Below are 21,331 nucleotides of genomic sequence, written 5' to 3'. Positions count from 1 at the left end.
AAGCTTTTATAGTATGTTGGACACACAAGTGTCAAACATGGTTACTTCAAAAAGAATGAAGAGTATTGTGGGGAGCGATCGGCTCCCCCAGGAAAAGTTTTCAAAGTGTCGTCCTTGAAGATGTGACTTGATCCCTCAACAATGTAAGGTATTGTTCCCCCTCCATAGAGAGCCGTATACGGTTTACGGAGGGGGTGCCTCAACCGTATATAGAAGTATGGCCACCCACCTAGAGGCGACAAAAGCGTCTCGCTCTTTGTGGGATTTGAACCCCTGACCTATGAAATATAAGTCACTTGTTGAGAGCAACATAGTTGCAAAATATCCTTGATCCTTCAAGATGATTAAACAAAAAAACAAAATGGAAAATTGAGTAGTTTTATGGCAAAAGAATTTCCAGTGATAAACTGATACAGAGTAAGAGGTTTAAAGGACCTTTATTTAATTCAAAAGGAAGTGCTAAGTTTAAATGGTGGCATTCGATTTGGAGCTCTTGGACCGGCTCTCGTTGAGTCGTCTCATCCATTTCTTCTGCGACGAGGTTAAAGCAGTGAACGAAGGAGATGAAGCTCTTCTCAGAGGTTGTCCAGCCACCGGAAGCTCCACCGGGAGTGCTGCGGCGGTACTAGTAAATGCGTTTAGAACCAGAAATGCAAGTATTGGAGATAGATCCAATGTTCCTCCCAATGGTGGAATTATCCCCCGGAATATGTTCAGGTACGGATCACATATAGTACTGATCAATAATCAAAGTTAAAAAGCTTTAAATTAAAATATTTTATTTGAAATTTGATTGGTAAAAATATCTCCGGTCCCTTTCAATTCGAAATTGAGCGTTCCTCTTAAAAAAAACCGCAATTTACTCCTTGATAATTTCAAAGGTGAGCAATTAAGGATAGTTAAGCATGGCATTAATATTTTTTTGTCAATTGGACATAACTTTGATTGGTATAATAAACATTAATTTTAATAAATTTAACAAATTCAATCTCAACATTTACATATTTACACAAATGTTACGGGATAAATTTGTTAAATTAAGACCAAATTGACAAAATGTGTTAATATTAAAGGCTAAATTTATTATTATACCAATCAAAATCATGTACAATTGATGACTAAACGCTAAAAACATTAAACGTTATGAACAGGATTAAATTGCTTTGATTTTTTAGAGGGACTAATTTGCCAAATTTCGAAATTGAAAGGACTGAAAAGGTCTTTTTACCAATTTGATTATAGGGAGTAGAAATACCTGAGGGGACTAACAATGGCTGGAGGTGAGTTAGGGAACCAAGTCAAAACCAGCCTAACGATTAACAACGTGTTGTAAATGTTTAAGAAATTTAGGATTCCGTTAGCAACCACGACCCCTGCCACTGAATCACCAGGCAAAACCGCAGCGAAATTGTGATTTGAAACTGGAGAATAATTCATAATCTTCACGTACTGGTTTCTGCAAGTTTTCACCTGCCGAAAAAGAAGAGAGTAGAAATTAAAATCAGTATTCAACTAGAAGTTGTAAATAAACAAAATAGACAGATGATAGAAATGGGTTACCTCATTGAAGAAGCTTTGGAATTCAGTGGACAATGAGATGATGTTTTTGAAAACCGGATTTTGTTGGAGGGAATTCAAGAAGTTATCGGCGGTTGAAACGATTGACTGGTGAAGGTCACGAATTAGATTTTCGGGCACGAGAATGGGCTTTGATGGCTTCAAAATTGGAGGTGCGAATGGTGTTTGAATAAATGCCGAAGAGAGTAATAAAGATGTAGGAAATGAATTTAGGGATTTTGCTTTGGGGGTTTGTTCAGTAAGCTCGGTGACGGCCATTTCTTTTTGTAGAGTAACTGAGAGAAGCTTTGCTTTGAGTGATGATGAAAAAGAAGATAGCGTTTTCCCCTCCTTTTTTATTTTAAGTGGATTTTGTGGATTACGATTTTTTTTTAAGAGAGATTTTTTGTCTCTCACGTGGCACCAACTTATTTGCTGGTTTGGACTTACTATATATGTTTGGAGAAAAAAATAAGTTAAAATATGTACTTCTTTATTACTTTTAAATTTGAGATATTATTTTTAAGGTTTAAATCAATATTCTCTTTTTTTTTAAACGTAATATTACCATTACACCGAACAACGGTGGATTTAAAAAAAAATTAAGAAATGAATTATTTATATAATTTTTAAATATTTGAAAAGACCTTACTTTCATTAAAAACATTATAATTTGAGAATTTTTTACAGTTTCATCCTTGTATTATCTTCAAATTGAATATCGTATCCATATATTTTAATTTAATATAATTTGAGAATTTATTACAGATATAGGGATAAAGTTTTAATTTCTCAATTCTTGAGATGTCAACCTACTGTACGTATTTCTTTAACCTCCCTTTTCTCCGAACTAGTTTGTCACTCATTTCCTAGTGGCTTTTTGTTTTAGTCGCTTATAAATAGGACGATGACTTCATCCTCACATCCCGATGATTGTGTGTTAGCTTACTTTTTTTCATCTTTCTCCTTGTTCCAATATCAAGGTATGATGCTGGAGATGTTTTGCTCGATGATATTGCTGGCCCTGATGGAGATCCCTTGCTACTAAAAGAAACAATTCATATCATCTTGGAAAGAAGGAAACAGGTTAAGAAGTTTTTCAATTCTGCTTTTTCCTGTTAAAAGTTTCAAATCACATTTGAGGAAGATTTTCTTGTAAGAATGGCTGCAGCCAAAATGCAGAAAAGATACAATATGATTAAATGTTGAGATTTATAAAAAATTTCTTAGATTGGCACTCAAAATGATTTGTTTTATTTGCATTTTGGAAGCACTTGCTGATAATCGCTTAGATGCCATAATTTTCTTAGACAATTGTCTTCCAGAATGATGTGTTTTATTTGTAGTTTCTCTAAATAATCGAGCAAAATAAGCTATTACTATCAGTTTGTGATGCTAGCTAGTTTTCTTTTTCCAGGTAGTTTCTTGTCCGTGTGCACTGCGTCTCAACAGCAGTCCTTTTTGGGATTGTCTAGAACTAATTTAGTGAATGTACTTTTTGTTGAGGGGATTTTGACTCTACAAAGTATTGTTTGTTGAGAGTCAATCTACCCTTCAATATGTCTAGTATTGAGTTTGGGTGTCTTTGTTCGATTTTATTTTTAGGTTTTATCTATTGACAGATGTCTTTCGGTTCTGCTGAAAGTTTTAAGAAAATGACGAATTCACCGAAATAAGAGCGCCTTCACCTGCCAAGTAAATTTTAACATTTGCCTTGAACTCATACCTTACATGGCATTTATTGGACCAAAGGGTGTCATTTGATTTTAAGTGATGAAGAACGGACTCGTGAGTGAGGATGTCTTAAACATCCTCATTATGATAAAGATTATAAATATCCTTATTATTTGTTTGAATAAAAAGGTGGGACAGATTTTATTTTAAAAGGGGGTTTTAGAGAAAGTGAGTAGGACTTAAAAAAGTGGGAGCAAACAATTTTGATGAATTCTGATCCACTCTGATTAATTTAGGTTTTTTTTTACAATGTCCAGTAGATTTGAAGATCTTGTGTACAATTGAATTTTTCATGCTTGTATTATAGTTTCGAGAATTCAATTTTAAAATTAATTTTATTTTTGGTGATATTCTCAATTTTTCTTTTTTGTTTGATTGAGATTACTTATTGTTAGTTTTATTCGAGTTATATGCTTGTGATCTTATGGCAAAAACTTTGAATACAGCAGAGCTTTTGAGTGGATTCTCAATTTGTATGATTTTCACCCTTTACTTTAAAGGGATTTCTACATAATAATCATGTATCTCATTTTTTTTCTGATTATTGTGATTGTTTTGGTGTTAATAAAAAATATATTGTGTTATTGTACTTGAAATTTGTATCATACATATTTGGTCATGAATACATAAGTAAGAAAATTTAAGCATATTAGTATCCTATACATATTTTTTAGTCCAGGTGATAAAGCATTTGAGTTAGTTTAACTAAATGACTCTAAATTATGGGTCAATTTTAATTGGTCTCTAAACTTCAAAACATTTCAACTGAATCTAAGTATTATTTCAATTGTATCCTTCCATCGGTTTAGCTATCAACTTTAGCATTAAATGTTGATTTCAATCCGATGCTATTCTTTTTAAAACTATTTGATTGATTGGAGCTATGGTTTTGTGTTGAGTTAATTATGAGAGCAATGTCACAAGCAGTTTCAATTGCAGTTGACACTACGTAAGTTTTATAACTTCCCTTATTTGTTGAGATATTTAACCAAAATATTTTGGTTATTTGCTTACATTGTTTTGAGGGTTTTGTGCAGCTAATCTCGTGATCATAATTGGAGATGAGGTTGGAATATATGTGTTAACTTTATGAAGATTTATCTCAAACCTTTGTATATAATATAAAAGATAATCAATTTGATGAGATTTGGACTAATCAGGATTTTAGCTCTATATATGGAAGTCTTGTTGGAAGAGATTGTTGACACAATTATGTGAGCAGTGTCAACTACACTTGGTGGCACTATGTAAGTCAAGTAACTTGCCTTATTTGAAGTTGGCAATCTTTTAAACAAAATTAGTTGAACTATGACTTAGATGATTTTGTGAATGTGTGTCAACTCATATTTGAGTATCGATCTTATGAAATAACAAAATTTTGAAGATTCATTTGAGCCGAATCAAGCAAATCGGATCTCTTGATTTATGGAAATTGACTTGAAGACATATTTTATAAATTTTTATCTGTTCTAAACTTTACAAGGATGTTTGTAAGCCTTTTTTTTTTTATAAAACTAGCTTAGTGGGATTGTAATTGATTGATAAATCAGCACTTTAATATGTTCTATTAGGAACCATTTTTCAGTGTATTTATTTGGTAAGTAAACAAGTAAATTCGTGATTTATAAATTAAAATTTTAAGAGCATGCTTAAAGTAGAGTGATCGAAATAATATTTTTTAATCTTGATCGGACTTACATTAATTTCTCATTCTCTTTCCTTTTTTTTATTTAATATTTTGTATCATCAACATAAATTGGTTGAATATCCAATCTCATTAACAATCCGAATAAATAATCAATAATTATCAAAAGTCGATGGCATATCCTAACTTTACATCCCTCGCCTAGAGTTTTGGAAAAAAAACAACATTTATAGCATGTACCTTGACTGGTTCCTGTAAAACCAGTCCCCCACAGCAGTCCACTGATCACGCAATTGTTTGGTTTAATTAGCTTCAAAACAGATAGATGCTTTGATTCAGAGAATGATGATGTTGGTTGCCAATTTGCATAATAGATAATGGGATCCCATTTAAGTTAGAGGACAGAATGCTCCGTTATCTTCTGGTAAGTTTTCCAGGTCCTTTCTTTTATCTTTCATCAAGCTATCTGCCACACTATTGGTTTTGCCCCCTACCCCTGTTGCTGCTACCTAGTTTTAATACCATTGAAAACATCTTTCTCTCGTTTCATCCCTATCAAGCCGCCCCCACATTAAAAAAAAAAAAAACACACCCAGCCGATTTACTTTTATAGCATTAATGGCTATTAATTCTTGCATTGTAACTCCAACTTAAAATTTTAACCCATTAATTTGGGTTTATTTGATCTTAAAAAGTTTAACAAATATTGAGTGTAATGTTTGAGTCTTGAAAGTGAAGGTAAACTTGAACTCAAAATTATTTGAATCCGAATTGATTTGAATGGTTAGACATAAACCCTGAACATGGATGGATTGTGTAACGGACATGAAGAATACCAAACAAAAATTAATAACTTGAACTCAAAATAATCAAAATAAGTAAACCTCGTAAACTTGGATATGAGATTTACTCAATCCAAGAAACTTGCCTCAAACTCAAAATGATCCAATTTGAAACAACTTAAATTTGAAATTATCCAAACAAGTAACTTGACATAACCAAGGGCAAATTTAAAAAATTGTTTTAGCAGGTAAAAATAAATAAAATTTTGTGGGGATCAAACTATAATTTTACCGTTATACTAATCTGTGAATTGCCTGTATAAACGATTTTTCCTTTCGGAGAAACTTGACTAGATTAAAAAATTTACTTGAATTCGAATGATTTTATCTGTATTAACCCAGCTGGCAGAAATCAGGTGAAAACTGATATAGGTAAATAAATAAATAAATAAAGAGATTCATAGTTGAAGCAGTGTTATTTGTGTCTAGCAATATCCCATAAACAGTAGCAAGAAAACAGGAGCTTTTTCATCATAATACAAATTTTCTGTCCCAAACAGTGAAATTTGCTTTATATCCATGGAACAGATTTCAGGATATTCCCCCACTCTTTTTGAAAATTGGAATTAGATTGGGAGTCATGAAGAAAGAAAAAAGTAGGTCATGGCCTACCCCAAAAAACAAAACCAAATAAAAATGTAAACCCTAATAATAATAAATACATTAATTAAAGGGGCACGTGATTGGGAAGTTATTTTGTTGGAAGGACTTTCATGCAAAAACGCTTTCCATGTGATTGCTGGCTCCACTCTTTATTTACTTTACTCTCCTATCCATTTCTTTTATTTTTTATAATCAGTAAAATGTTTTATTTTAATATTTTATAACTTTTTTTTTTGCTTATAACCATAATATTTATAGTTATGAAGTATATTTTTTATTAAATTAATTCTCCATAACAACATATTATCTAAATTTTTAAGTGAATTTATAGTTTTTTTCATATATGTAAGCTTATTAATTATCATTTCTTAAATGAAAATTATCTTAATTAAAATATTATTTTAATAAAGTGATTAAATTTCACGTGAAAAATAATCTACTTATCACATTTTTATTAAATGAAAACAATCTTCAATTAGTGGAATTTAAGATATTAATTCAATAAATTGTTAAGTTCTCTAATTAAATATTCTACTATGAATTTGAATCATCGTAAACTTGTAAATTGATTACTTAAATTTTGTAACTCGTCATAAATTAATTAATTTAATTTGATAAGTCATATTGATTAATTGAATTTATTAGATTTATGAACTTTACAATTAACCATATAAAATAATATAAAATTAAAGATGCATAAAAGTAATAATCTATGCACCTGTCGTACGTTTTTTAATTTTGTTGTTTTGATTCTCATTTTTTCTTCTTCTTCTTCTTTTTTTTAACATAATTCTCACTTTCTTTATTTGATAGAAATTCACCATATGAATTCGATGATAAGTTTACAACGATTATCTCCCTATAACAATATAGCCTATAGGTGACAACCACCTCTTTATAATAGGAAAAATTGGATAGACAAATGGGACTGTTATAGAGAGAATTATTGTATTTGTGAGTTTACTTTAATCCTATAGTCATATTAAATCTCGATTAAATTTAAAATTAAATTAGATCGGACTCTTAAATAAAGGATAAAGTTTTTCGATATTATTTTTTCTATTCATAAGACTCGTATCCAATATATTACTTAAGAAACAGAGACAAATCCAGAAAATTTTGTAGCGAGACTAAAATTGAATTATAATTTTTTATGTCAAAATATAGATTTTAAAATATATTAATTTATAATTTTATTATTTTTAAGAGACTAGATAATTTTTTATTTTAATATATTACTTTATAATTTAATCATACGAAGGTAGAAGTGCAATTTTTATTTTTATTTTGAAGAAAAAGCTCTACTTACCCTGTATTCACCCTTATTAAAAATTTGCTTTTAGAAAGAAAAAAAAAAGGGGAGCTCATATAGGCACGAGGCCACGTTTCCACTCAGATTTGATATGTCGTGCATGTATGTTATGATTTGAATTTACATTAATTATAAGTTAACATTAATTGTATACAAATAACTACAATAATTTATGAAAAGATTGGCATAAATCATTTAATGATGTTAAGATGGTTTTGAATGTGTGTTTATTTTTAATACAATGTGTTTAGTTGTTTTTTTTAACATTATAATATTTAATTTTATTATTACCGTTATTTTTACACTAATCACAGATAAATGTATCGTCATTAATTGTACATAAGTTTGATTGATATAATAATAAATTTAACTCTTAAATTTTAGACATTCTACCAATGTGGTCTCGATTTAACAAATTTAACCTACAACATCTGTGTAAATATTGAGGCTAAATTTGCTATATTTTTTTTTAGAATTAAAACCAAATTAAATATTAAGGGCTAAATCTATTGTTACACCAATCAAAATAATGTACAATTGATAAAGGACAATAACATTGTGATTAATTTCCTTAATTGTACACTTTCAAAATTGACACTAATTACATTGCTCTGGTTTTTGTAAAGGGATCAATTTGTTTAATTTTGAAACTAAGAGACACTAAATAGGTCTTCTTACCTACTTTCCAATTATTTTTATGAAAAAATTCTATCAAATCATTTTTAATATTTATTATAAAATATATTTAAAAATTTTAAGTTAATGAAAATATTAAGTTTCAATTGGTTATCAAATAAGGCATAAGTTTCGCATAACCTTTAAATTTATTTTTATATTAACATTTATTATAAAGCATTTTACATGTCTTTCTACTGTAGAAGTGGTGCATTTTGATCCCTATACTTTTTAACATGATCAAAAAAGTCCTTAAACATTAGGGGGGAACTAGCAATATTTTCATTATCATAAAAGATGAAAAAAACTATTAATTTTATTAGATTAACTTAATTAAACTAATACGATATGACATGGCATGTTTTATCTAACCCTTTGCAACTTAAAAAAAATTCAAATTCTTACATTTAACTTGATCCATTTGAAATTTGATTGGTCGAGTTTTTAAAGTTACAATGAGTTAGATATACATTTTATATTTCAAACTAACTCTGCAGTTATTACCATTTTAATTCTTAGTAACTTTTTCAACTTAATTATGAAAGTGGGAAATTTTTATGATATCTATAATAAGTTATTTATTTTATGAAACAAGGTATCCTCTCAAAGATGCATGACCTCTTTAAACATTTAATTCAACAAACTGATCAAGTAGAAGTATAAAACTTCCCATAAATTTGTTGGGTGGTATTTGTGATTATTGGATCCTTTGTCAATAATACTAAATTGATATCACCAATTTTAGATGATTCTCTCCAATAAACTTTGTTATACTTTGCTAGAATTATATTTCACTATAGTTTTTCAACTTGACAATCATAAGTATCTCATCACACTAGCTCTATCTCGCTAAGGAGCCATATTTTTCTATACATAATTGATGTACTTCACCACCTTTTTTGCTATTGAATTTTACCTGGTCCCATCACGATTTATTCAGACGAACTTATGAAGACATGATCATTCATAATCATCAAAGGCACGTGTCTAAAGGACACCATGACTCATCAAGCTTACTCTATAGAAGACAGCTGGCAGCATGAGAACCACAAAAAGAACTTGTATATAAGCAATTCAAAAACTCGTACATGGGACATGCAACCTCTCTCTCTCTCTTTCAAACTTTCATAAATATTTCTCTCCCTCTTTCCAACATCAAGCGTCTCTCAGCATGCTTGCCATGTAAACCATCATCAATTGCCATATCCAACTTTGTACCTCAAACAAAATTCTTGTGTATTTTAGTGAAATTGTAATTATTTAACTTTGTACACTTGAATATGTGATCTAATTGTTATTACTTTGTTCTATAAAGTTGTCCTTAATATTTTTGTATAAAATGTTAACTGATCACTCACCAACCAATTGAGCCTCTTCAATTAATGATTAGCTATGTAGGGAAATGAAAATTTTGGGTCATGGGCATTTTGGGTCATTTTCCCAACATTCTTACATAAAAGAAATTCACTGTAATTATTATGAAGTGTTTCACCAAATGGATGGAGGTAGAAACTCTAACTATTACCACTAAAAATATGAATGGATAATTTGTTTGAAAAAACTATCGTATGATGATACAATGTTCACTTATTAATCGTGGAAAATTGAACAAAGTCTCAGACAAAAATTTAAAGAGATTTACAAAAAAAAATTTACATTTCTCTTGCTCATAGCTCAATAAAACTCCCCACCAACAAATTGGTTAGGCAATCTGCATGGCTAGAGGAGTTTCCAAATATATTATAACCTTTTTGAACTACTTCACACACGCGCACACATTGGTGAAACACTTTTCAATTTGATTTTTGGGTCTAAAGCAATCTTCCCAACGAATATGGGTTTGAAAACATATAGAGTGTCTCTACGTCTGTCTGCGGAGATTAACTCAGAGAATGATTTTGTTCAACAATTCATTTGGTACAACTATTAGTTTAAGTCTAATTTATCCATTCACAATGGATAATTGCAATCCTAAAGTCAAACTCAAATTGTGACAATCACTCTCCTTAAAACCTCACAATTCAATTAATAATTAATCTCCAATATATTCCCGAACAAGAGGGGTTTGAATACACAATAATCTACTTTCAAATTCTTAAGAAAATCACCCACAATAAGCACACCCTGTTACGTGAAATCAACATCCTATAAGTAGTCTTCAAATTACTTCATCTCCAAGTCAAACTAGGATAGGTCAACAACCTTCAATAAGTTCAATCCTAGTTGAAGTAAATATAATAAACCCCTTAGCAAATAAGTCTCCCATTTAAAATAAATTTGATTAGCAGCTTATCTTCTAAGATGATAAAAAGTCCTAGTTAAAGTTGAACTTTTAATTCCTTCAACATTGTCACCATATGAAAAAGGACTCAATCAAGGATTCAAACTTTTTTGAATCCGAATTTTATCACATGGATTATCTTGAATAATATTTAAATAAAATTATTCATAAATCAGCTTATTATATCGCCTTAAAAACTCTTCTATGAGATAAGAATAAAGATACTCAATCATCTCCTTCGAATAAATGATAATTTAATTAATTTCATCTCAAACGTCTCTAGCTACTCACTTATTGCTTAACAAAATAGAATCAAGTGCCATGTAGTTAAAAAGTCAAACATGCCAACTCCAAAAACTTTGACAAGTACCATGATATTGTTCGAACATGAGGTGTAACAAGAGAAGCAGCCAAGTTACTAACACATTGCATTATGCAGGAAGATGGATATGCTAAGATCGAAAATATTTTTGATAGGTTGGTTAGGCATTCATGTATTTTTGGAATCGAGTTGATGATTACAACTTTTTGTTATGGAAGTAAAAAAAGAAGAAGGAATTCACAATTACGCGTTTTCATAAAGTATCTTTGTTTTATTTCATCACGATAATTTATTTTTAAAAAAGGAGATCTCATTAGAAAAAATCAAGTAAACACAGAGAGGAAAACCAACGACAGGAGAGAACTAATCTAAACCCAAGCCAGTAAAAGGGAAACAGTTACAGTAAAAATAGAAACGTTAACGGCGTGAGAGAGAGAAGAGGTGACGGCGTCAAAAGTGTCAGTAAAAGGTAGGACCCAACAGACGCTTCCATCATCAAAGCGAAGAAGGGGTAGCTGTCAGAGATTGTGAGGGGAAGGCGACAATTGACCTTCCCAAGGTTTAAAAAAACCACTTACAAAAATAATAAAAAAATATTTTGTTTTTTATTTAAAAATAATTTTAAGCTATTTTCTTCCCTACTTCAGTGTACGGATTAGCCTTTTCTTGTGGCCCCTTAATTTATTCTTTTTTCTTACCATATAATAATTCAATCTTTTTTTTCAAGATTCTGTATTCCCTTATGATTGATTTTAATTTTAAAATCCAAAGGTAAATTTATTTAATAATTGAGATGATGACAAGTATAAAAAAATTATAAAAAAATTTAAGTATGCTTTACATAAAATTTAATGCATCAGCTAATAATTAGATTAAAAGAAAATAATTAGTATGACAGTCGTACTTTAAATGCTTAATTAAAATATTTTAAAATGTGAATCATAATTGTGCAATTAATACTTAAATAAACCATGGATGATATATTTGTATTGTTATCCGCTATTTTGATTTCTAAAAAGGGTTCGTAATCGTCAAAAACGCCGAGTTAAACTAATAATACGGCGATTATTCTTTGGCGGGAGAGCAGTTAATAACGGAAAGTAACTTGTAACTGCCAAACAGGATATTTAAAATTATAAAATAAAAAACAACCCTATATGTTTTACTATAAATAGTACACGCTTCCCTACACAAACAACATATACAAAAACCAAATATCACACTAAAAAAAACCAACTAAATTACACGTATTTTAATCTCAAGCGAACAAAATCTAAAATATATTGATTTTTGGTAGAGTTATAAGAGATTTTTAAATAAATTTATTGATTTGGTATTCGATTTTTAAATAAAGCTTTTTCGTTGTTTTATATGAAAATTTGAAAAGATAAAAATATCATTATAATAATATTTCTTTCAATTTTTATTATAATAACTAGTATTTCTATCACACGTAATATGAGATTATCATTAATCTTGAGCTAGTGTTGAGTTTACTTGTGACATCAACTCAAATAATAACATTACAATACTAGAAACTTTATCACATGTGTATGTGTGTGGAACCTACATATTTAGAACACAGATGTATGTTTAGAGATAACATACAACAAATAATAAGATGTATGCTTTGAAACTAATTGATAATAACATATGAAATATATACGACATTAAAATAAAAAATATATTAAATTGTAAGTAAAGCAAAATTTAAACACATGAATACATGAGACTAAGAAAATCAATATACATATTTCCTATTGTTCTTTTGTAAATAAGAGACGAAAGTATCCTCAAATAATATAATTTATTTTAAATACAGAAGGTTATTCTATAATTTTCCTAACCGAGTTGGTGTCCAATTGATTCATGATACCAACTCATTTAGAGATTTTATTAATAGTAATATAAATATACAATTATTGGGGTAATAAAGTGTGCATAATAAATTTAAAATGTATAAATAATTTAAAATAAAACACTGGTTGAGTGATCATTTTAAAGCTTTTTCAATGAAATTGACATGGCCCAAATTCCACTATATGTATATTTTTAATTAATTTTAAATTTAAAATACTAAATTACCCTTAAATCATATAATTTATTTTAAATATAAAAAAGTTATTATTGTAATTTTTCTAATTAACTTGATGTCCGGTTGACTTGTAACATTAACTCAATCAAAGATTTATTAATAGTATAGATATTGATTATCCTTCAACATAACGGATATTTTTCAAGTAAAAGTACCATGAAGATTTCAGCCGTAGAAGTTAGATTACATTTTACTCATTTACTAAAAAAAAATCAAATTAATCTTTATACATCCGTTCAAATAGCATATTAGTCTTTTTTTGTTAAAATTTTCATCTATTTGTACCGTTAAAAACTTGTGTGGCTGGCAGAATAACTTGACAGTAATATGTAATATGTAGTTGATGTACAAACACTAATTTTTTAACTGTAAAAATAAATAAAATTAGTAACGGATGAATCAATTTGCTCTTTAATTAAACATATAAAAATTAATTTACTCAAAATTTTAAATAAAAAAGACAAGATATAATTAACTCTTACACAAATTGTTTTTATTAAAAAATGTATTATTGTTTTTTATTAATAATTCAAAAATCTTACTAAAAGTAATGATATTTTTACTACCGGATCCAATGATACTAATCTTGAAAACATGACAAATAAGAAAAAAAAAATTAAAACAACCCCTTGATTTGTTTCATAATGTAAGAATGAATTAGTCTATTATTATTCCCTTAAATGGAGAAAAAAATTAAAAGAAAGATAATAAGAGAGAGAGAGGGAGAGAAAGAGATGGGGTGTTTTTGCAGTATGCAGGGGAAATGGCAGAGCAAAATGGCAGAGAGTTTTTTAACTTTATATGTGAAAATAATTCTTCTTCTTCACTCTTTCTTTCTCTATCTCTCTCTGTGCATGTGTTTTTTTAACAGTTTGTAAGTATTTTTTCCCTTTAGGAGGGAACTGTATAATGTATATAGGGAAGAAAGAGGGTGTGTGAAATGTGGCAGAGTGATGTGATATAACGAGCCAGAATCCCTCAGTCCTTTGCTGTTCTTCTTCTTCTTATCGTTTTACCTTGTAAAAGAAATTTTTTTTTGCATAAAATGAAAAAAATAAATAATAACAATAGTAGGGTACAAGATCAACTATAACAGTGAAGTGTCATAAGAAAAAAAATAAAGCTTTTTCTTCCTCTCTGTGTGTGTTTTTTGGTTCTCCATCATCGTTTTCCATGTCGGTGAGTTCAAAAAGAAGAGGTTTTCTCCTCTGTGGTTTTTTCAAAGTGGTTTATTTCCCTCTATTTCTCTCTCTCTGGCTCAGATATGGTGTTTTTGGGTGGTTTTGTTTTGAAAAAACTAAGGTTGTTTTGTTTTTGTGTTCTCTTAAGGTGAAATGATGACATCGGTATTTCATTTGGAGTTTGTCTTCTTGGTTTCTCTCTTTTGTTTGGGTTTTGCTTTTGTGGATTCTGAAGATGGTAAGTGATCTCTTTTCTTTTTTCATATAAAAAAAAGTCTCCTTTTCTGGTTTTGTTTGGATGGTCTGAAAATACAAGAAAATAATGGTTAGTTAAGTCAAACTTTTCTTATTCAAAATTTAAAGATTAAATTTGCTGCTTGTTTCCTAACGCTTAAGGCTCATGCTTGAAGCAACAATCTTTTGGTGTTTTTTTCTCTTCCAAAAGGTTTTGAACATTAGATTGATTGTTTATGTTGTCTGTCCTTGTATTTAATTTAATTTTTTCTGCAATGAAACCAACATTTCTTGCTTTTGCCTATGTTATGTAATGTAATAAAGGAACAACACTGTTGGAGATAAAGAAGTCTTTTAAAGATGTGGACAATGTTCTATATGACTGGACAGATACACCATCTTCAGATTACTGTGTTTGGAGAGGGGTCACTTGTGACAATGTCACCTTCAATGTCGTTGCACTGTAAGTTTTGATACTATAATTCATTTCTCTTTTCACTTGTTAGCCTATGTTGGTCATTGACATTCTTTATGGTAAGATATTTTCTTTCTTGGTTTTGCCAGAAATGTTTAGTTTTTTTTTAAAAGCTGATCCTTGTTTTTTGTTTGGTTTCTGGTACTGTAGTAACCTGTCAGGTTTAAATCTTGATGGGGAAATCTCAACAGCTATTGGAAAGCTCAAGGACCTTGTTACAATGTACTGTTTATTTTTCATTGCCTTTTCTCTTTGAAATCCAATCTTTGTTCTATAATATGAGAAATTTGATATAAACTGTAAGTATATTAGTTGCTCTTATGCATGAAATTTGATTGAGACTGATAAAGGTTGTGTCTTTTTTAATTATCAGTGACCTTAGAGGAAATCGTTTGTCTGGTCAAATACCGGACGAGATTGGTGACTGTTCATCATTGAAAAGCCTGTAAGTAGTTTACTAGAACAGAGCTCAATTGAAGTTTGGTTAAGCATCTTGTAAGTTAAACTGAACATTGTTTTGTTGGAGTTATTAGGGACCTGTCTTTTAATGAGTTATATGGAGACATACCGTTTTCAATATCGAAACTGAGGCAACTGGAATTCCTGTAAGTTAATTCGAAGCATTTCTCACTATATATCGCGTTACTGCTAATTCTCAGTTTGCTCAGTTCTTCTAATTTGAAACTTTTAAATGACTGTTCAGAGTTCTGAAAAACAATCAGTTAATTGGACCGATACCTTCAACATTGTCGCAGATTCCAAACTTGAAAGTTCTGTAAGTTCTTTCTTCTTATTACTTTATATTGCCTTATAATTCACCTGATGTTTTGATGGAATTTTCTTGCCCTGATATTTGTTTCCAGGGACCTATCACAAAATAAACTGAGTGGAGAAATACCAAGGCTTATCTATTGGAACGAAGTGTTACAGTATCTGTGAGTGTACAATAGTTACTGCACCTTTTCTTTCACTGTATGACGGTCCGATTTATTATTTCTATCTAATCATATCTTCTCATAAATTCTTAGCTTGGATGCTTTTAATTCCTATCTTTTCTTCCTCTTTGTAGTGGTTTGCGAGGAAACAATCTGGTAGGTACACTCTCTCCAGACATGTGCCAGCTAACTGGTTTGTGGTACTTGTAAGTTTCCTTACTATTCTTCTTCTTCTTCTTCTTCTTGTTCATGACTGACTTTCTGTCTTTTGACACGTAAGACTCTTTTCCGGTTTTAACTAAAACTCAATATTGTTCGCAGTGATGTGAGAAACAACAGTTTAACTGGTAACATCCCTCAGAATATAGGCAACTGCACGGCTTTCCAGGTCTTGTATGTACTCATCATTTAGTTCAATGAGGTTTAATGCTTTCAAAGTGCCTATATTGGTTAACCAAAAACATCCCTTTCTTGTGATTGGTAGGGACTTGTCGTACAACCAGCTAACCGGGGAAATTCCTTTCAATATTGGGTTCTTGCAAGTAGCTACATTGTACGTGCCTGAAAATCCCTCTTCTTTTTTCCTTTTTAATGACAATGTACCTACAAACTACTTAGTTTTATATCCAATTTCCTGGTTAGATCTTTGCAAGGTAATCGTCTTTCTGGGAAGATTCCATCTGTTATTGGCCTTATGCAAGCACTTGCTGTATTGTAAGTGCCTTTAACCATCATTTGAATTCTCTCTTTTCATCGTGTTATCAATCTTATCTATGGTTGTTTTCTTGTGTATACTATCCAGGGATTTAAGCTGCAACAAGTTAAGTGGACCCATCCCTCCCATCTTAGGGAATCTGACCTACACAGAAAAATTGTAAGTAGGTACTTACTGTATGTATATTTCAATATCATTTGTTAGTCCTGATTGCAACTTGTAAGTTTTAGAATATGGAACGCAAAGTATAATGACACAGCTGCTAGTATTATTCTTGAACAATGTTTTGATGGCCATATACCATATGCTGTAGATATTTGCATGGTAACCAACTGTCTGGATCAATTCCTCCTGAGCTGGGAAATATGACAAAGCTTCACTACTTGTAAGATTAATTTTCTTTGTTTATGTTTCATATTTCCGGTGCTAAGTGGCCTCTGCCAAACTTCTTCTCTATATCTCGACTGTCCACATAAAACATCGGTTATGTCGATACCTATAAAAGCAATTTTCAGCCATCTCAAGCATCGGTTTGCTTTGTGCAGGGAGCTGAATGATAATTATCTTACAGGACTTATTCCACCTGAGCTAGGGACGTTAACGGAACTGTTTGATCTGTATGTTAGTCCTACTGGTTGTTCAAATGTATAAGTTAAGCTATGCCATAATCACTGATACAACTTTTTGCAGAAATGTTGCCAACAACCATCTTGAAGGGCCTATTCCTGAAAATCTTAGCTCCTGTACAAATCTCAACAGCCTGTAAGCATTGATCTCATTTCCATAATTTTTATTCTTTTAAATTTGAACAGTTTTAAGGTAGTTATCGATTGATTGATTTTGATGACAGCAATGTGCATGGAAACAAGTTGAATGGAACCATTCCACCTGCTTTTGAAAGGCTAGAGAGTATGACTTATTTGTAAGCTTCGGCCTTGTTATACCAAAATGCGTGACTCAAATGCTAAGCATCTTGCATAATGTACCTTAGAAATATCATCGCTTTAATCATGAATTTTTTTATCTCAGGAATCTCTCCTCGAATGATATCAAGGGTTTTATAGCAATTGAGCTTTCACGTATCGGGAATTTAGATACATTGTAAGTATTAAGTGCCATAAGGTCTTCCTCTTTGTTGATTTTTTTTTTGTTCTTATTTGTTGTTTGGTTTTTAGGGACATTTCTAACAACAAAATTAGTGGCTCCATTCCTTCATCTCTCGGTGATTTGGAACACCTTCTGAAGCTGTGAGTACATCGGGAAAATCATATACAACCTTCTAGTTTAAGTGATTAGCAAATGTTTTTATCATTGCTTTATTTGTTCTTGTAGGAATTTAAGCAGAAATAATTTGACCGGAGTCATTCCAGCAGAATTTGGTAACCTAAGAAGCGTTTTAGAAATGTAAGAAATCTTGATTTTTCTGCCATGAAAATAGAAATAGGTTAGAGCCTTAAGTAGTACTTGTCTTATGCTTCTACATTGCAGAGACCTTTCAAATAATCATCTCTCAGGCATTATTCCTCGGGAATTTGCACAGCTTCAGGACCTGTACTCATTGTAAGTTACTTTTTCAGCACCAATTCCGAACATTTTAAGTGTTGGAAAGAACATGCCGGCATACACAACACTTCCATTGATTGTATCTGTATTAATGAGAACATGTTGGAATAAATGGTGGCATTTTATGGCCTTCGCAAAACCTTAACGCTCTAGCAAAACACCTCATATGCCTAAATATCTTATATGGTCTTGACTTAGAATAGAATATTTGCTCTTGTTTATAAGCTGCTGGTTCTATATAATGCAGGAGAATAGAAAACAATAATTCATCCGGAGATTTGATGTCACTAATCAACTGTATTAGTCTTTACCAATTTTATGGCCTTCGCAAAACCTTAACGCTCTAGCAAAACACCTCATGTGCCTAAATATCTTATATGGTCTTGACTTAGAATAGAATATTTGCTCTTGTTTATAAGCTGCTGGTTCTATATAATGCAGGAGAATAGAAAACAATAATTTATCCGGAGATTTGATGTCACTAATCAACTGTATTAGTCTTACCAACTTGTGAGTTGACGGTTCACTAGATTTTGTACTTTATTTTCGGTTTAGGGTTGCATTATATAATCCCCTAACTTTTCTTGAAACATTGCAGGAATGTATCCCATAACAATCTTGCAGGTGATATTCCCACAAGCAATAACTTTTCAAGATTCTCACCAGACAGGTAAGATTTCGCTAGTTTGCATTCTAAACAAATATCCGTGAACTGAAAAGCTATATTTAGCTGCTACCTTTTTTCGCAAGCAAAGCTGAGTTCAAACTGCCATCTCATTGCAGTTTCATTGGAAATCCCGGGCTCTGTGGCTATTGGCTTTCTTCTACATGCCACGGGTCTCATCCCACGGAGAGAGGTATTGATTACCTTAGAGAGTGATGTATTTTTATCTTATACGTTGATACTATGAATGGCTATAAGCTTTAAGGCTGATGTTAAAGTTAGAAACTGAAAAGGCATTAGAACTAGAAAACGGATATCAAAACAATGAGCTACCACCTCATAGTTTGTTTTGGCTCCTATGCATGGAGTTCTTGGCAACTACCATTCCCTATTGTAGTTGGTCAATGTTTTCTTGGCATGTTTAATCTGTCAGTTATCTTTGGTTGATTATTCATTTTGTTGTGCTCACTTATCTATGCAGTTTCAATCTCTAAAGCTGCAATCCTCGGCATTGCACTTGGTGCTCTTGTGATTCTTTTAATGATCTTGATCGCAGCATGTCGCCCGCACAATCCTACACCTTTTCCAGATGGATCACTGGATAAGCCAGGTGCCTTGCCTTCTCCTTTATGTGTAAACCTATGAAGTCCTCTTGATTCGGAGCATATAGTACATAAAAATACTTATTGCGAACTGTTAGTCAGTTTTTGTTCCTTTTTCTTAAAGATACCTTATTGAAACTTATGGCCCTTGTTATTGATTCATGGACTTCTTGACGGCAGTTACTTACTCAAGACCGAAATTGGTGATCCTTCACATGAATATGGCACTTCATGTATACGAGGACATTATGAGGGTGACTGAGAATCTGAGTGAGAAGTATATAATTGGTAGTGGTGCATCAAGCACGGTCTACAAATGTGTTCTTAAGAATTGCAGGCCAGTTGCCATCAAGAGGCTTTACTCTCATTATCCACAATGCTTGAAGGAATTCGAGACAGAACTCGAGACAATTGGGAGTATTAAGCACCGAAATCTGGTCAGCCTTCAAGGGTATTCTCTCTCCCCGTCTCGGAACCTTCTCTTCTATGACTATATGGAAAATGGCAGTCTCTGGGATCTCCTCCATGGTAAGTTTGTTTCCAAGAACAAACCAGTTCCATGTGTTAGAATATGTTTTGGTGTTTCTTTAGCTTCTCTCTATGCTCATTTACGTGTCATGAATTACAAGTTTGTTCTTTTCTTGCAGTTTCTACCAAGAGGAAAGTTCTCAGTTGGGACATTCGATTGAAGATTGCACTTGGAGCTGCACAAGGGTTAGCGTATTTACATCATGACTGTAGTCCACGAATCATCCACAGGGATGTGAAGTCATCAAACATTTTGTTGGACAAGGATTTAGAGGCTCATCTTACTGATTTTGGCATTGCTAAAAGCTTATGCATATCAAAGTCTCACACTTCTACATACGTAATGGGCACCATTGGTTATATAGACCCTGAATATGCTCGCACTTCTCGCCTGACTGAGAAATCTGACGTTTACAGCTATGGGATTGTTCTACTTGAGTTACTAACTGGAAGGAAACCTGTAGACAATGAATCCAGTCTTCATCATCTGGTAAGTTTTTATATCCATCTATAATTCGGGTTTGAAGTAGTTTAAAAACTGTATTGATATCACATTCTTAACAGATTCTGTCGAAGGCTGCTAATGATGCCGTCATGGAAACCATTGATCCGGAGATCACTGCAACTTGCAAAGATCTTGGAGCTGTTAAGAAAGTTTTTCAGCTTGCCCTTCTATGCACCAAGAGACACCCATCGGATCGACCAACAATGCATGAAGTGACACGAGTTCTAGGAAGCCTAAGGCCATTGGAACCCCCAGCAAAGCAACCAACCACAATCCCACCGGCACCACTTCCATCTACCAAGGTCACTTCTTACATGGATGAGTATGCAAATCTCAAGACTCCACACTTAGTCAATTGCCCATCTATGAGTACCTCAGATGCACAACTTTTCATCAACTTCGGAGAGGTTATATCTCGAAACAGTGAGTGAACGGAAGTCCAAAGTCGTCAAATTTAAAATCAAAATTAAAATATTTCATGAATGTGCATTAGATGATTGAAAGATGAAAAAGATGATGGGAAATTGTGTATAAAGACTCTGGTAGACTGGTATCAATTATTCCAGCTTAGAGAGAAAAATAGCAAAAAGCAACCCCAAAGATGCTAGCTAGTAATAGTACTACAAATTCATATGGTTGTATACTGTACTATATCAAATTATGGTAGTAATCTTTGGCTTTTTGTCTAAAGTGGGACCTCTGGCATTTAACAACCAAGTTTCTGGCATGGTGGGGGAAAGGTGTTGGGTGCTTTCAGCTCTGCATAAAACCCCATTATATGTGTGACCAGCAATAATGCACTGATAAACCCATAGCTGTGTTCTACCTCCTTAACTGGACCTTATCAGTTCCATGTCTTTTAA

At 31.7% G+C, this 21,331-nt stretch overlaps 2 protein-coding genes and 1 long non-coding RNA gene across 6 annotated transcripts; 2 read left to right on the top strand and 1 right to left on the bottom strand.

The window, feature by feature from the left end:
* Window positions 1–362: 362 nt before the first annotated feature.
* On the bottom strand, window positions 363–2,000 carry LOC107929939 (ylmG homolog protein 2, chloroplastic). Its single transcript, XM_016861484.2, has 3 exons — window positions 1,561–2,000; window positions 1,256–1,470; window positions 363–736 (listed from the first exon to the last, which is right to left on the bottom strand). Exons 1-3 carry the CDS (start codon window positions 1,834–1,836, stop codon window positions 466–468), a joined length of 762 nt encoding a protein of 253 aa, XP_016716973.2. The 5' UTR covers window positions 1,837–2,000; the 3' UTR covers window positions 363–465.
* A 350-nt stretch (window positions 2,001–2,350) lies between these two features.
* LOC121219234 (uncharacterized) lies at window positions 2,351–3,627 on the top strand. Its single transcript, XR_005915883.1, has 2 exons — window positions 2,351–2,643; window positions 2,975–3,627. It is a non-coding gene; the product is annotated as an uncharacterized lncRNA (long non-coding RNA).
* Window positions 3,628–13,755: 10,128 nt separating this feature from the next.
* Window positions 13,756–21,158, top strand: LOC121219233 (LRR receptor-like serine/threonine-protein kinase ERECTA). Of its 4 annotated transcripts, none has more exons than XM_041097024.1 (28): window positions 13,756–13,869; window positions 14,396–14,485; window positions 14,806–14,944; window positions 15,107–15,178; window positions 15,330–15,401; window positions 15,490–15,561; window positions 15,660–15,731; window positions 15,820–15,891; window positions 16,026–16,097; window positions 16,213–16,284; window positions 16,376–16,444; window positions 16,534–16,605; window positions 16,694–16,765; window positions 16,920–16,991; window positions 17,152–17,223; window positions 17,297–17,368; window positions 17,457–17,528; window positions 17,636–17,707; window positions 17,782–17,853; window positions 17,939–18,010; window positions 18,095–18,166; window positions 18,611–18,679; window positions 18,768–18,839; window positions 18,953–19,026; window positions 19,315–19,443; window positions 19,616–19,963; window positions 20,083–20,453; window positions 20,528–21,158. In XM_041097024.1, the coding sequence occupies exons 1-28, from the start codon at window positions 13,830–13,832 to the stop codon at window positions 20,897–20,899; spliced, it is 2,997 nt and encodes a 998-aa protein (XP_040952958.1). In that variant the 5' UTR covers window positions 13,756–13,829; the 3' UTR covers window positions 20,900–21,158. The 4 variants fall into 4 exon arrangements, with proteins under 4 accessions (XP_040952958.1, XP_040952961.1, XP_040952959.1 ...); XM_041097027.1 differs by lacking the exon at window positions 13,756–13,869 and adding an exon at window positions 13,892–13,940; XM_041097025.1 differs by lacking the exon at window positions 13,756–13,869 and adding an exon at window positions 13,963–14,264.
* The last annotated feature ends 173 nt before the right edge of the window (window positions 21,159–21,331 follow it).

Source organism: Gossypium hirsutum, chromosome D07, assembly GCF_007990345.1.
Source record: "Gossypium hirsutum isolate 1008001.06 chromosome D07, Gossypium_hirsutum_v2.1, whole genome shotgun sequence".
Classification (NCBI taxonomy): Eukaryota; Viridiplantae; Streptophyta; class Magnoliopsida; order Malvales; family Malvaceae; genus Gossypium; species Gossypium hirsutum.
The sequence above is the reverse complement of the archived record's forward strand: the minus strand, read 5'-3'. Positions and strand labels throughout refer to the sequence as shown.

Excerpts from the sequence above, each read along its gene's own strand:
- LOC107929939 (XM_016861484.2), bottom strand. The coding sequence starts at position 1,836 with ATGGCCGTCACCGAGCTTACTGAACAAACCCCCAAAGCAAAATCCCTA. Across the intron at positions 1,471-1,560 it reads TCCAAAGCTTCTTCAATGAG|GTGAAAACTTGCAGAAACCA; the intron begins GTAACCCATTTC and ends CTTTTTCGGCAG. Across the intron at positions 737-1,255 it reads GCCATTGTTAGTCCCCTCAG|TACTATATGTGATCCGTACC; the intron begins GTATTTCTACTC and ends ATTATTGATCAG.
- LOC121219233 (XM_041097024.1), top strand. The coding sequence starts at position 13,830 with ATGGCAGAGCAAAATGGCAGAGAGTTTTTTAACTTTATAT. Across the intron at positions 16,285-16,375 it reads TGCACGGCTTTCCAGGTCTT|GGACTTGTCGTACAACCAGC; the intron begins GTATGTACTCAT and ends TGTGATTGGTAG. Across the intron at positions 16,992-17,151 it reads ATGACAAAGCTTCACTACTT|GGAGCTGAATGATAATTATC; the intron begins GTAAGATTAATT and ends TGCTTTGTGCAG.